Source organism: Enoplosus armatus, chromosome 3 (genome assembly GCF_043641665.1).
Source record: "Enoplosus armatus isolate fEnoArm2 chromosome 3, fEnoArm2.hap1, whole genome shotgun sequence".
Classification (NCBI taxonomy): Eukaryota; Metazoa; Chordata; class Actinopteri; order Centrarchiformes; family Enoplosidae; genus Enoplosus; species Enoplosus armatus.
This window is the reverse complement of record NC_092182.1, coordinates 19,221,241-19,235,326: the sequence shown is the minus strand read 5'-3', so window position 1 is coordinate 19,235,326 and position 14,086 is coordinate 19,221,241. Positions and strand designations below refer to the sequence as shown.

Here is a 14,086-nt window from a genome sequence, read left to right as displayed (position 1 = left end):
GAGAAGTACTGGGCGGAAAAGGTAAAGCGTTGTTGTCAGAGGTTTGGGGGACATATAAGGAGAGGAGTGGTGGGGAAGAGTGGAGAAATGGGTTGTAGTCAGGTGGAAGGAAGGCTGAAAAGGACGAAAGGACAGAGGGGGAGACAAAAAGGGTGAAAAAGGGGAGAGAGGGGAAAAGGTGAGGTAGGAGAAGAAGAGCAGAAGAACTGGTGGGAAGTACAAAGCAGGACAGAGTACAAATAAAGGGTAAATCAGGTGAGGTGGCATTAAAAGGGGGAACAGACAAGGGATTGGGAAGATTGGAGTGACGACTAGAGGGTGAGGCACAAAGTGGGAGAATCAATTGGAAGAGGAGGGGGCAGGTGGAAGCGTAGGGGAGGAGGAGCCTGCCACTCTGGTCCCCAGCTCCAGTCTAAACAGCGGGAGGAAGCTGTAAATCAGACTAATGCGGCCGGGCTGTAATTCAGACCAGCAGGGCCAGGGCGCTGGTGCGGGGACCCCGAACGGCGGGAGTTTACAAAACGCCGCCGCGAGGCTTTAATCAGTGCAACGATCCAAAGATACCGTCTCCCCCAATCAGCAGGCTTCCTGTCAGTCACACACGACTGAACCTGACCAATCAGGCTCCGCCGAGGTTCCAGACGGGCTGGCTGGGCTTTGGGCTGCTGCCAAACAAGAGAATTACTCATCTAAACTGGAAAGGTGGAATGGGCCTTTAATTCAGAGCAAAGAGGGACGAGGTGATAGGTTTGTCAAAGGTTGGACATAAAAGACTATGGGATCATGTTCTACAATGGTTCATCAGAAACATATGGGGGAAAGATGAGAGACACAGGGGAGCTGTGGAGGAGGACTTTATCATAGTCATCAGGCTGGAGTTTCCACAAGTTTAGGCACTAAAACTGTGCGACAGACATCATATCTGTTCAAATAAGAGATCTTAAACCACTAAATCTCTCATTAAAACATTTAAGAATATTAAAAATAACACAAAGTCCTCATTATAAGTTCAGTCTGTCAGCGTGTTTAATAAACTTAATCTTAATCGCATCTGTAAAACTTTCCATCGATCTACAATCTGTCTCAGCCTCTCCGTGTCTCACAGATCCGCTGTTGGCACTCAAACACCTCTCTAATTACAATTACAACACCCAAGGGGCTGGTCTAATCCTTGGCAGCAATGACTCACAACAAAATAACTGAGACGAGAAATGGCATCAAACTTACCGTTAAAACAACGTTTGAACTCCCAACATGTAAAACAGGCAGACAAACTTTCAGATCGCTTGTTACCAGAAGCCGCCTTTTCATACCTGCATTTTACTCAGAGAGGAAGGAGGGCAATGTATTAACTTAAAAGTGAGCGGAAAATGCAAATGCAGTCCACTTTATCATCAGGCATTCAAACAGACCCTTTCAACTCAGCAATCCGTAATATTTCAGCTTTGATGCTCAGGAAATGGCCACAGCTCGACAGTAACACTGGAGCTGGATTCAGCTCTAGTAGTAGTAGGACTAGTGTGACTGGCTGGGCCACTCACACACTGTGCATGTTAAAACCACATGCAGCGTCTTGGCAGCAAAGACGCTACAGCGGCAGCCAATCAATAAAACCTTGTTACACTAATTGCAAGATCATAATCTCCGTTCAGACTTCTGCTGAATATCCAAACAGTCACTCCATTAGCCGAATTATTCCCCTGTGCAGTTTCTCCATCTCTCTCTCTGCCCTCCCTTCCATTTTCTCCCTGTGTTCTTTTTTTTTCCTGTGACATATTTTTCTCTCAAACAGCAGTTCTGCTAAATGAATTCATAAGTCAGGGAGAAAGACATCAAAGCAAAGCATTGTCAAGGTAAAGTGCTGATGAAGTATACTGTTTCTTTCACTTTGCTGGGGAGCTATGAGAAGGCATCTCCACAGTGCATTATCTTTGATCGCATCGCTCCGTACTCTTCTGTTTAATATTAGCGAGAAGAGAAATCCCACTTCAGGTGAAGGTCTTGTAAGACTTTTATAATAAATAAAAAAAAGGACGCTCTACTTAGAAGAGGCTCTTCCACTTTCCACTGTGGATATTTCATGTCGTTTTGTGCTTGAGGGTCAGACCAAACCACTGTGAAGACACCGGAACAAGCCGGAGCCTCTCGTCGTTGGTTACTCTTTTCTACATTGTTGCCACGACAATGGTCAGTGGCCACAGGGGCAGACAAAGAGCTTGTTGATGCCAAGACCAGGGTCCGTGACCTTGTCATTGAATCACTAACACTTTGTCACTCTGCTGGGGGGGGACTGGAGGAAACACTACAGAGAACTAAGCAGGGTTAGACTACGATGCTCATGGGAACATCGATATGACAATGGCACTGACCCCGTTTCCTTGTGACTCATCATGAGAACATACCCATCTAAGCATGTCAGTATCTGATGCGGTTACTTGGCCAGAGTTACTCAACAGGGCCATGTTTAAGTCCTATATGAATGTACCTTATGTATGAAAAATACATTTATTTAGGTAAGCCAGATTAAATAGAGCGATAACGTGGAGAAACTGAAGTGAGAGACAGCAGAGCGCTGAGAAACACACTTTCAGACAGTTTGGAGGTGGAACCACTGACCCAAATGCATTTAAATGCAACGGGGGGTAAGAGTGAAAAAAGAGCAAAAAAGAGGGGGAGTCAGAGAAAATGGAAGAAAGAAAGAAGAAGTGAAATAAGATAATAAAGCAGCAAGCAGAGAAAAGTGAGCTTTAGGCAGTAGGATTTGTTTTTATTCAAGATGGAATATATTGAGAATAATACAGCTACTGTATATACTGTTTCTTGAGGAATAACACTAGTTAATAAAAAATTATCCCTGCAGCTATCTTATCCCTCTGTTTCTTTCACCAAGGCCATTTTTATCTCAGCACTTGCAAACAACGCAAGCATAAACACGTTTACAGTGCCTTAATGTGCTTTAAGCTTCACTTCAACCAATCAGTCAAACCCCCAATCCAATGACACACACTTACATGCATAAAAGATGGTACTCTATATGAATTGTCATAGTATACTTTTTGCCCAGTTAGCATAGAATAAATCAATGCACTTGTATGCCAATGTGTATTAACAGGAAATGATGCAACACATTAGCTAATAGATGTCAATCAAACTGCAGCTGTGTCCCAAATGGATACTACACACTAACTCTAAGCAGGTTCTGAGTGACAAAATAAAATATACTCACAGTGGTCAGTATGTATCCATGTTTATGAGTGTGTACAGTATTCTCCCACAATGAAGTGTATAAAGATATTGGAGAAGCTGCTCACAGATGAAATTTCAAACTAACAGCTCTCGAAACATCACAATACCATAGCTATTAAATATTTTAAACATTTTGCTGTCTCTCTCTGTTTGGCAGCTGGATTCTAAAGTCGCAGTTTGATTGATTGTCTTTTTTCTGTAGAAAATGGTGAAATATTTGAATTTCTTGTGTTGTAACTGCAAAAATTGTATACTGTAAGGAGTAGTATAGAGTATACAGTAAAGTGTATACAATTAGTATGTTGCATGGATTTGGGGCACACTGACAAATTCACAAAGATTTAAAACTTCTTCAAGCTGTTTTAATCACCATCCACAATCCGTGCATAGCGGGACAATAGTATAACAACAGCACAATTAAAAAATAAGCATTTCTAACATGCATACTGACTTTTTTGAGTATACTTTGTGACTTTTCCAGTGTGAACACACTGCATACAAGGAGGTGCAGAGCCGTGATTTTTCTATTTCTTCCATCTCTATGTTTTGTTGTCGGAGTGTGTGTCCACCCCTAAGGCCCTCCCTGATTCTAGCTGTCAGTGGGAAGGAGAGGCTAAACTTGGTGAAGCGGAGAATAGAGCAAGGCACATGTCAAATATGAGAAGATCTTGAGTAAACAAAGTATAACACAGAGCAAAGCAAAATCGTCTCTCATCCCATCACCGTCTTTCACGCTATTTCCCTCTCTCTGTCTCTTTCTCTCTTGCTTCCTTGATCCCCACCTTTCTCTCCCTCTCTCTCCCTGTCTATCTTCTATGCCACATTTGCGATGCTTTATCTGTCCCTCAGTAATTCAGCAGAAAACATTGTGCACATCAGCACGACTTGTAATCAGTCAATCAACACTGCAGTAAAGCTACATGTGCTGAATCAAAATGGGCGATAAAAGCAGTGGTTCTTAAGATTTTTTTAGACAGCCAAGTACCAGCATGGGAAAAGTGTCAGATAAGAGCACTATCCTACTGAAAATCACTTTGTGACGGACATATTTGTTGTCAGAGTTATCTAAATAAACTTAAGGAATCATGTACAAGAAACAGCATAAGCAACTCTGTGTCTCATTCTGGGCTTTGAGCCATACTTTAACAAACCAGAGCATTAAGAAATTAAGCAAAACAGCGAATGCAACAGAAACACAGAACTACTGTAGCCTATGGGTCGGTTCTAATAATTGCAATTGACAGGGACAAATTCCCTTCTCCCCTGTGTATGTCAGATGGGCTTATTCCCAAACTCCACAAATCCCCCTGTCCAAACACAACCATATGGTCTCCCAGTTGTTCGTGACCAGCTGTGCTACAGTGTATCTGGCTTGGTTGCCATGTACTGTAGAAGAGCGCTGACTCCCCCTCCATTCTAACTTAATAAATCCTTTGCAATGAGGCCAAAACTCACTCAGAGTGAAGCAGCGTTTTCTGCTTGGCATTTACCAAAGTGAAAATGGTCTGCACAGAGGATGATTGCATAATTGGAATAAAGTGAATTTGAACTTTATGATGGCAGAGTTAGCATAATGGTTGACACTGTCGCCTCACAGAAAGAAGGTCTCGGCACTTTCTGTTTGGAATTTGGATATTTTTGGTTTCCTCCTACGTAACAGAAAGGTAATTATGACTGTCTGACGTAGACTGTGAAAGACTAGCAGCCTGTCCAGAGTGTTTCAATGCCTTCTGCCCAATGCATGCTGGGATAGACTCCAGCTTCAGTGTGTAAAAGACAACAAACATATATTCTTACACAGAACCATTAAAACAACCATATCATCTGTATATGATATGTATCAAGAATCCAGTTTTAAGAAATAACTAAAATGGTTAATTTTGAAGTCTTTTACTTTCTTTGCAAATTGGGATTTATTATTATTTCAGTGTTTCTGTGTGTTTGTATATCATATATTTGGTTTTGATGTGAATGCATTGGGTTGGCTGTAGTGGTGACTGTACTGTGCTGTTTACAGTGTTTACTGTATGTGGTGTGAGTGTAATGGGTTGATTATACTGTACATTTTAATATGGACCCCAGGAAGAGTCATTGTTGCCATGGTAACTACAACTTATGGGGATCCAAATGAACAATAAACAATATAGAAAACTTAACAGGAGTCATTTGACTGTATCTAGCCTCCAGGTTGTAGAAGAAGTGTGTTTCTGTTTATTCCACAATGTGACCACTAAGAATGTTTTATGTGGCATTTGTCAGAGTAAAAACATGGGTGAACTACTTGGAATATTTTTTGAAAGATTTCAGTCCCTTTGCTTTCAGCTGATGTCATATAACTCCGGGGTGGTTTCAGTAACAACAATTTGTCGTCCATCCTAACAAGCTTGAACAATGGCAGGAGGAAAATGGCTCAACAGTCACTGGGAACAGATGAAATAAGAGGAAAAGAGCAGGTATTCCATTAGGGGCAATTTGAACTCACCTGGTTTGGCGGGAGGAACTCATGGTTGTTTTCATTCATGTACATGTTGTCACCATCAAACTGTAGAGACAGAGAGAGAGAGAGAGAGAGAGAGAGAGAGAGAGAGATGAGAAAACAGTCAGGCAGAGACCAACACATCACAACAGGGACAGAAAACAGAGATTTTCAGTCAGTCAGTGGAGATACAGAAACTGTAACACTGCAGCCTAATGACTGCGAGTCCTCGGCTTATAGACCTCGATGCTCTGGTGGATGTCAGTAATTACAGTTCATTAGAGACACGTATAATTAGGCCCTGTCAAAGCTTGTGTAACTCACACACTTCGTCTCAGTTTGCCTACAGCCTGAGATTGTGTGTGTGTGTGTGTGTGAGTGTGCGCACACCTAACTGCTGCGATTCCTCGGGTGTCACAGGGTGACAAGGGCACAACAGAGTGATAATAACAACACTGAGAGCACAACACTTGCACAAACGGCCATCTAGTTAGTCAGCCATGTCAGTCAAATCAAATCAGAAGCAACATTAACGTAATCAAACGACATATGACAGGTAAGTCAGCCAGGAGTTGACCCAGAAATTGATTTGCTGTGCCAAGCAGTTCGCTGCAACAGCTACAGGAATTTCCAGGGACCTACTTTCTTCTGTGTTTACTTTCAGTCAGACTCAAAGACAAGTGTTCAGGAAGATTTCTGTTAAATTGACATTTTTTTTGAAAGCTGTAGAAGGTTCATGCTCCTCTGATTGACGTCTTTTGTGCCGTAGTGCGGGTTTTTCCAAATGTTTAGAATGAAGGTGATGATTAACACGTAATTAATACGAATGGCCATCAATAATAATAGAGGTTGACAAGTACTGAAATCTCAGTGAGCCCACCAGACACAGAGGCTGTTTCCCACTAAGCCAACCACTAACATGGCCGACTAATTGCAAATCAACACTTTTAGCAACCCTACCAACATGCCACAAGCTTGTGATCAAGACCATACAGACTCCAAAGAGGTGAGAACAGCCTTTAGCGCTTTTGCACTTTGCCAGAGAAAGGAGGACAGGGCAACCCTGCTAATCCAGAACTCAGAAACACAGAGCTCAGGAAGCCTGAAGGGGAGGCTTAGGCTAGAGGAAAGGTGACGGTTTGAGGTTGTGGGGATGAGAAAGACGAGGGTGTGCCCCTGAGCTAATGGTGAAGGAGTGGGTAAAGATCATGTGCAAGTGGGAGGTACAGTAGACACTGTATGTATGAAGGGATAAAGAGAGATATAAAAACAGAGTGAGGACGGAGGGCATGAATGAGAAATAAAGTCGGAAAGCAGGAGGGCCGTGGCAGCAGTAGTGGCGATAGAGCCTGTGGTTCTTCTGGCTGTAGTGTGATTAACACTGGGGTCACAGCCAGAGGCCACAGCTTGAAACACACATAAACATACACACACACACACACACACTCCCAGAGGCCTTCCCTGCTTCTTTGTCTGACACTATTTGGCACCAGCCATTTATGAGGAAACAAAACACACCTCAAGACAGCTAGTAGAGGCTGAGATGAATTACCGCTGCTACTGTAAGGTCAAGTAACGGGATGGATATGTGCCTACTGTAAAATATTAGGGGAGTTTCTCAAGCTGTGGGCAGGGACCAAAAATGGGTCACAATCTCTTTTATAGCCATGTTTCACCACGTGTAATAAGCCATATGTTCCAAGGACTAAATATACTGTACTGTAGTTGTTAAATATGAACCCTTTTGAGGGATTTTATTTCGAGCATTTTAATATTTGCCATTTAAATTACTGTCCTCTCCAACAGAGTTTTCTTGCATTTTTGCATCTATCTTTATACATGACACAGTCAGAGAACCAAACAAACCACAGTACAAAGGCAATTCCTTGCAACATTATTCAATTTGAAGCTCCAATTCCATTTCCACGCTATCATTCAGCCTCTGATGGAGCTGTTACTTCTAGTGCAATGATTTCTGTCTGATAGAACTATTAGTTTGCTGGAGGAACAATCATTGTATTCTGCAGTGAAAATGAAATCACTTTCTTTATTGCTCCTGGAAAATGATTTTACATGCTGTCCTAATCACATCGTGCTAGATGTGATGGTGTCTTGAAATAGGTTATTTTCACACCTGCACGCCAGATCTCAATGAGCAAAACAGGGTAAGTGGAAAACAATTATTCAGAAAGTCAAAGAGCAAACTGCAGTCTGTGGTGGTGCTCCTGCAGCACAATGTGAAGGAGTCACTGAGGGCAGAGTTGTTAGAACAACAACCAATATTTAAATCAAGGAGAAAGGTACAAATACTTTTGGTTTTGGTTTTTGGTTCTATCTTTGTGGTTAACAACTGGTCAGCTAAGCTAAGTGTACTGTTTGTTCTGATCCTACAGTACAGATACAGGAGGGGACCGTGGCTAACAAGTCTCTGCATGACTCTGGGTTTGTGCCAATTTGAGTTTGATAATCTAACTCCAATGTAGGAAATTAATAGGACAACATTTTGGGAAACACACTTATTCACTTTCTTGCTGAAAAAAAATTATGTTATATCTCATTTGCTTAATCCGTACACAAACAGAAACGTAAAAACAAGAAACTGTAGTTTTACAGGAAGTTATTATCTTTGTCAGTGACTTCCTGGCTTCCTAGCTGTTTCGCCCCCTGCCTCTAGTCTTTATGCTAAGCTAAGCTAACTGGCTGCTGGCTCTTGCTTCATATTTAGCGTAAAGACATGAGAGTGGTATCGACCTTTCATCCAACTCTTGTCAAGAAAGCAAATAACAGCAGTACAACTTTAATTTCGTTGTGCAGCCCTGTGTTGTAGAATGACTAATAAATTAACTTTGAGAAATAAGCACAATGTTGAACTGTTCCTTTAAAGCACAGAAATGGAAGTCAAATTGCTTGTGGCCCAAAACATTTTATTCAGTAAATGATATCATAATGTATTTTACATTAGTAGTTCCACATTACTAATGGGAAATTTAGACACATTTAAAGTTGAATAATGGTTATACATGGTTTGTTTCTTTTGTGTTATAAATCACACTGTCACCTTTGTCACCCAAAAGTTAACCATATTCAAGCGTCCACCCGGCAGAAGTGTCCTTGAGCGAGACCCTGAACGCCCACCTCTGTGTGTGACTAATTTGAACCTGACCTCTGACCTCTGAGCAAGAGTTTAATTTCATCTGTGGTCCCTGCTCTGATGCTCACTTAACATTTTGAACACATGGAAGATGACAAAAGCTCTGAAATGTTGAGAATTATTGTCAAAAATTGAACAAGCAGTGCACTTATATAAACTAACTAATAACTAATATAGAGATTCATGATAACAAAATGTATACAATTATTTAACAATTAATAATGCATGGGGCTTTACCACAATGGTCTATTGTTGTCTGCAGAAATCAGACAAAGTTTTGGGCATATAAAATCTCTCTCTCGTGTAATCTGACTCGTATAAAGTAGATATTTTTCCAGAAGTCATAATGTGCTCGGTGTGAACATACGAGCAGTTGACATATGAGAAAAAGGGAGGTTTGTAAGGGAAGGGCGAGCTTGTCGTGTCTCTCTCTCTGTTTGCTTTCCTGAGGCTTTGAGGTCATTAATCATAGCGGTCAAATCTACAGCAAAACAATTGAGCAAAGGAAAACACAGGCAGAGAGAGAGAGAGGGGGATAGAGGGTGAAGCAGGCAGGGGAGGAGGGTGAAGGTGAGAGAGAGGTGGAAAGCTGGGGTGAGATGGAGGAGAGGGGAGTCATGCCGAGCGAGGGGAATGAAGGAGAGACATTTTGAGGTGGATTGAGGCTTGAGAAAGAGAAGGGACAAGTAAGGCCTGTACAACTGACGCACTTGACACCAGACTCCTGTTTGCATAGCAGAAATGCAAATACATGAGAGGGAAAGAGATAGCGAGGGAGAGAATGGGAGGGAGAAAATGAAGTGGGAGAGATGCTATAAATAGCGTTGTGTTTGCGTAAAGCCAAACCAATGTCAGTTTGATGCAGGAAGTGCACCACAGTCACAGAGGCTGTAGAACAACTGTTGACTGGAACACAGCATATCAGAAATGTGGCTTTCCAAAGACTTCAGACGAGGACTCACGTCTACAGAACTTACAGTTTCATCCATCCATTAAAGAATAAGTTTCCCAAAATAATATCATAGAACTTTTTAAAAAGTGGGAAAAGTTATGATTCAGGATCAATTTATACTTTCACTGATGATAGTGATAGTAACTGGCCTAGTTTATACTGTTATACTGGAAATAAGTCAACTTTTAACTTCAGTGTTTTATCCTGTGGCTTACTTTTATTATATATATAATTATACACACAACATCTAGTTTGTGTTTCATGCTTCATATGAATCTGTTCTCATATGTTTTGGATATCTGTGTTTTTGATTTGGTGTCGAGTTTATTGTGTACTTTTTGCCCATATGTTATGTGTAGGTTGCATGTTGAACAATCTTTATAACCTCACAACGTGGAACTCATTGGGGCGAGTAAGAAATTATTATGCACCATGGATGCTGAGGCACTAAAAATTGAGTGACCTGCCCGCTGTGACTGAATTACTTGTAACATATAACAAAACCAGTGAATTATATATTGCCATTGACAAATAAACTGGATTTAATGTGAGTCTGGCCAACTTACTACGGTCAGTAACTGTGCGGTGCATCCCTTCTTAAGAAAAAAGCACTTTCAGATCCGTTTTGTACCAATTCTCTATTCCTGTTACTACGGTTACTTTACATTCTGTTCGAACCTTAACAGCGCTGCTAACCCGCATTGATCTACACGAGAGGCTTTTCTCGTAAGGTCGCTGTGAGCCCAGCTGCGCTTTACTGTATGTACTGAATACCAAATCGCACAACTGGTAACTGGAGCCAGGGATGTTTTAGATTTAAAGAAAGATGAGGCAGGAGAGACGAGAGAGAAGAGGACTTAACCCTCCTCCTAGTCTCTTTCCATGGTTACAGTGTGCACCTCCCTAGTTTTTCACCCCAGCGTTACTAATCGCATGTCAGTCAATGTGCCGATGGAAAGAGGCAGCAGTCAAAATACCTGTGTCAGGGCTGTGGTCATTAGAGCATTCAGTGACTCGCTGGCAGGCAAACACACACATGTGACTGCACACACACTTAGATACAGACATAACCAAAGCACAGAGAGTATGGGGGATGGTGCGCTGCAAAGCAGATATGGATTGCCTGTTTTTATGTGTGGATATCTCTGCTGCTGCTTGTGTATTTCACCTTTATGTGTTCCTTATGTGTGTGCATGTTTGCATACTGAATATACAACTTGGCTCTGAATGTGTGCACATTGCATGCGTACCCACGTGTTTGTGTAACGTATCCTGTCCAATAATACACACATTGATTCCAGCTAGAGATAAAGATAACAAAGTTAGACCTTCCATAATATTTATTTTCCCATAACAGACCTGCTCAGCCACGCCCAGTCATATAACTCCATGCAGATGAAATATGTTCTTCATTACCTTTAAACCACAACACACAGAAAGGAGTGAGGATAAACAGAATTGCCCTTCTTTTCTCGACTGAAAGAGCACGAAATGAATTGAAGCAGCTGAGATTTTTTACATTACCATGACAAATACGGCGAAATGGGAGAGAGAAAAGGGAGAGATAGTGAGAGAGAGAGAGAGAGAGAGAGAGAGAGTGGGGGGGGGGGGGGGGGGGGGCACATGACGACAGACAGAAAAGGGCAGATCAGACAGAAAGACCAAATTGTGTGAAAAAAAAAATCAGCTCAATTTGTGCTCGACTGTAAGCTGTGAGCTGAGAGGAGAAATAAAATAAGGCATTTAGCTGGGGATCATGTTAAACCATGCAAGTGAATGAGTCCCCAGAGGAGAGTGTTCCCTCTCTCGCTTATGATGGACTTAATTGCCTCTATCAGTGTTAAGATACAACATTCATCTCAGGTTTATTGCTCTGCTTTATGGTCTTGTCCATCACACTGAGGGGTTTCAAGAGGCAGGCCACTCCTCAAATGGCACCTTAAAATAATGAGACAGATTACAAAGCAACAAGGGGAAGGGTAAAAAGAGAGAAGAAAAAAAAAAAGCATCATTTATATTTGGAGAATGAGAGCATTTTACAAGAACTGAGCAGATCTGGTATGTGAGCGAGCTGGCAAAGTAGAATGGTTTTTTGATGGTATGCTGGATGGATTACTCTTTGGTTTCTGGTTCTTTCAAAATGCATGGTTCGTCTGGCTAAAGGCACACACATCTCCCCCACCTCTGACCCCCGAAAGCTCTGGGTAGGTGTAGGGTTTCAGATGGCCACACAATCGTACCATTGTGCTCCTGTTAACACAATGAAAACAAAGCTAACACATCGCTGACATTCAGCTCCCCCCACTCTGCCTAACCTTGACTTCCAGGACAACTCAGGTGGAACACAGAAACGGATAATCAAGCGATACAGAAATCTGAAAAGAACGAACAAAATAGATACCAAAGCATGCTGTTGGTAATGTAAAAATAAATGCAATGGATTCATCCTCCACACGGACCAAACAATCCAGAATATTTAACATACAATCAAAGCCTAACATGCCTCTGGAGCAACTCGACATTAACATATCATTTCATTTCTTTAATATGTGGTTCTGATCTCCTAAAAACAGGCTGCTTCTCATCACATGAGGGCTTGAGAACCATGTCTGCATGTTCCATTAAATTTATTAAATCCACTTGCATTATATCATAGTGCTTACCACACAATAGGAGCCTTTCAAGGGCAGTCCCAGAGGAAGCCAACAAAGGGCCCTCTCTTTCAGGGACTAGTCAAGTAATTCAGAAAGAGCCAAACACGATTTTTGTGTGTGCGGATCTTCTCCACCAAGCAGCAATTTCACCAAGTCAAGAAAAGAGGAATAGAGCGGAAAAAGAGAGCAGCGAGATACCTGTTTTTTTTTCCCTCACAAGTGCCTTATTCAAAAAGACACTGGGCCTGGTGGAGAAGTGTCCTTCGCTAAAATAGGGCGTCTCGAGACAGAAAAAGCACAGACCTAGAAAGAAATGCCAGGCAGCGATTTGAAAGCTAATGAGGGCAGATTATATTCAATAAATACTCTGATTTGCATAGACTGTTGTTGCATTCACCACAGAGGTAAAGTTTTCAGTTCTGTTTGTCTGTAGAGCTGCAACAATTAGACGATTAGTCGATCGAAAGAAAATTAATTTTGATATCCGATTAATCATTTCAGTCATTCTTCAAGCAAACATTTGGTGGTTCCAGCTTCTTAAATGTAAGGATTTGCTGCTTTTCTTTGTCATTTATGATAGTAAATGAAGAGTATTTGGGTTTTGGACTGTTGGTTGGACAAAAGAAGACGTCACTTTGGGCTCTGGGAAATTGTGATGAGCATTTTTCACATATTTTTGGCAACTGATTAATCGAAACATCGTGAAAATAATCTGCAGATTAATCGACAATGAAAATAATTGTTACGCATAAAGGCCAACAACTTTTGTTTACAACGTCGCCTTGGGCTCTGGCAAACTATATCGAGCATTTTTCGCTATTTTAAACAAAGTGATTAATCGACAAATCTAGGAAATGATCAGCAAATTGGTCAATAATGAAAATAATCGTTGTTGCAGCTCATTTCTGTAGGTGGTGGACATGGCACATTTGACATTTTTAACAAACAATTCCTGTACGCAGCCTTATTATGCCAGGACAGGATTTAGGTATTCTCCAAAAACCATGGCCATCATTGCTCAGTCAGCATATTTACAAATATTTAAACATTTTCTATTAAAATAACAAATTGAAGAGGTTGTGCCTTGGCAGAGAGATGTGCTCTCTGAATGCTTTCTAGTTAAGAATGAAGAACTTTTGGAGAAATGTTTATAAAACCTTCTTGCCCTTTTATATTTGTGCAGCCAATTACATTTATGACCTTCTCCATACAAATCACAGTTATTGTCTCTTGCTTCTTTCTGTAGCAGTGAAGTATAACTTCAGCTGTTTAAGAACTGTTTTCCCAAGAAACCAACCTGGTGTGCACAAGTACAGTAATTTGAACAATATAGCACCACCACGGGAAAAAAAAGTCTTCTTTCTGTATTTGGGGCCTCACCATGTATTTAAATCTAAATGCAGCATCCAGCAACGTCTACTTCTGTCAATGGGGCTCAAAATAATTCACTGTTCTTTCATTCACTGCCATGCTGACTCCACATCCAGCCTCTGCCACTAGCATTCAGGCAGATTTTTTTTATTACCAATCTAATTGCACATTCCACCCTGACAAGAGCTCATTAAACCTTAATTATACACATGTTGTTTTCTACAAACATCTCCATT

At 41.3% G+C, this 14,086-nt stretch overlaps 1 protein-coding gene across 1 annotated transcript in view; it reads right to left on the bottom strand.

Moving 5' to 3' along the window:
* tox2 (TOX high mobility group box family member 2) overlaps positions 1-14,086 on the bottom strand; it is an 88,632-nt gene that overhangs the window by 36,984 nt on the left and 37,562 nt on the right. Inside the window, exon 3 of the mRNA XM_070903261.1 lies at positions 5,729-5,788. Within this exon, the coding sequence (XP_070759362.1) occupies positions 5,729-5,788 (60 nt within the window). The remainder of the gene's footprint in view (positions 1-5,728; positions 5,789-14,086) is intronic.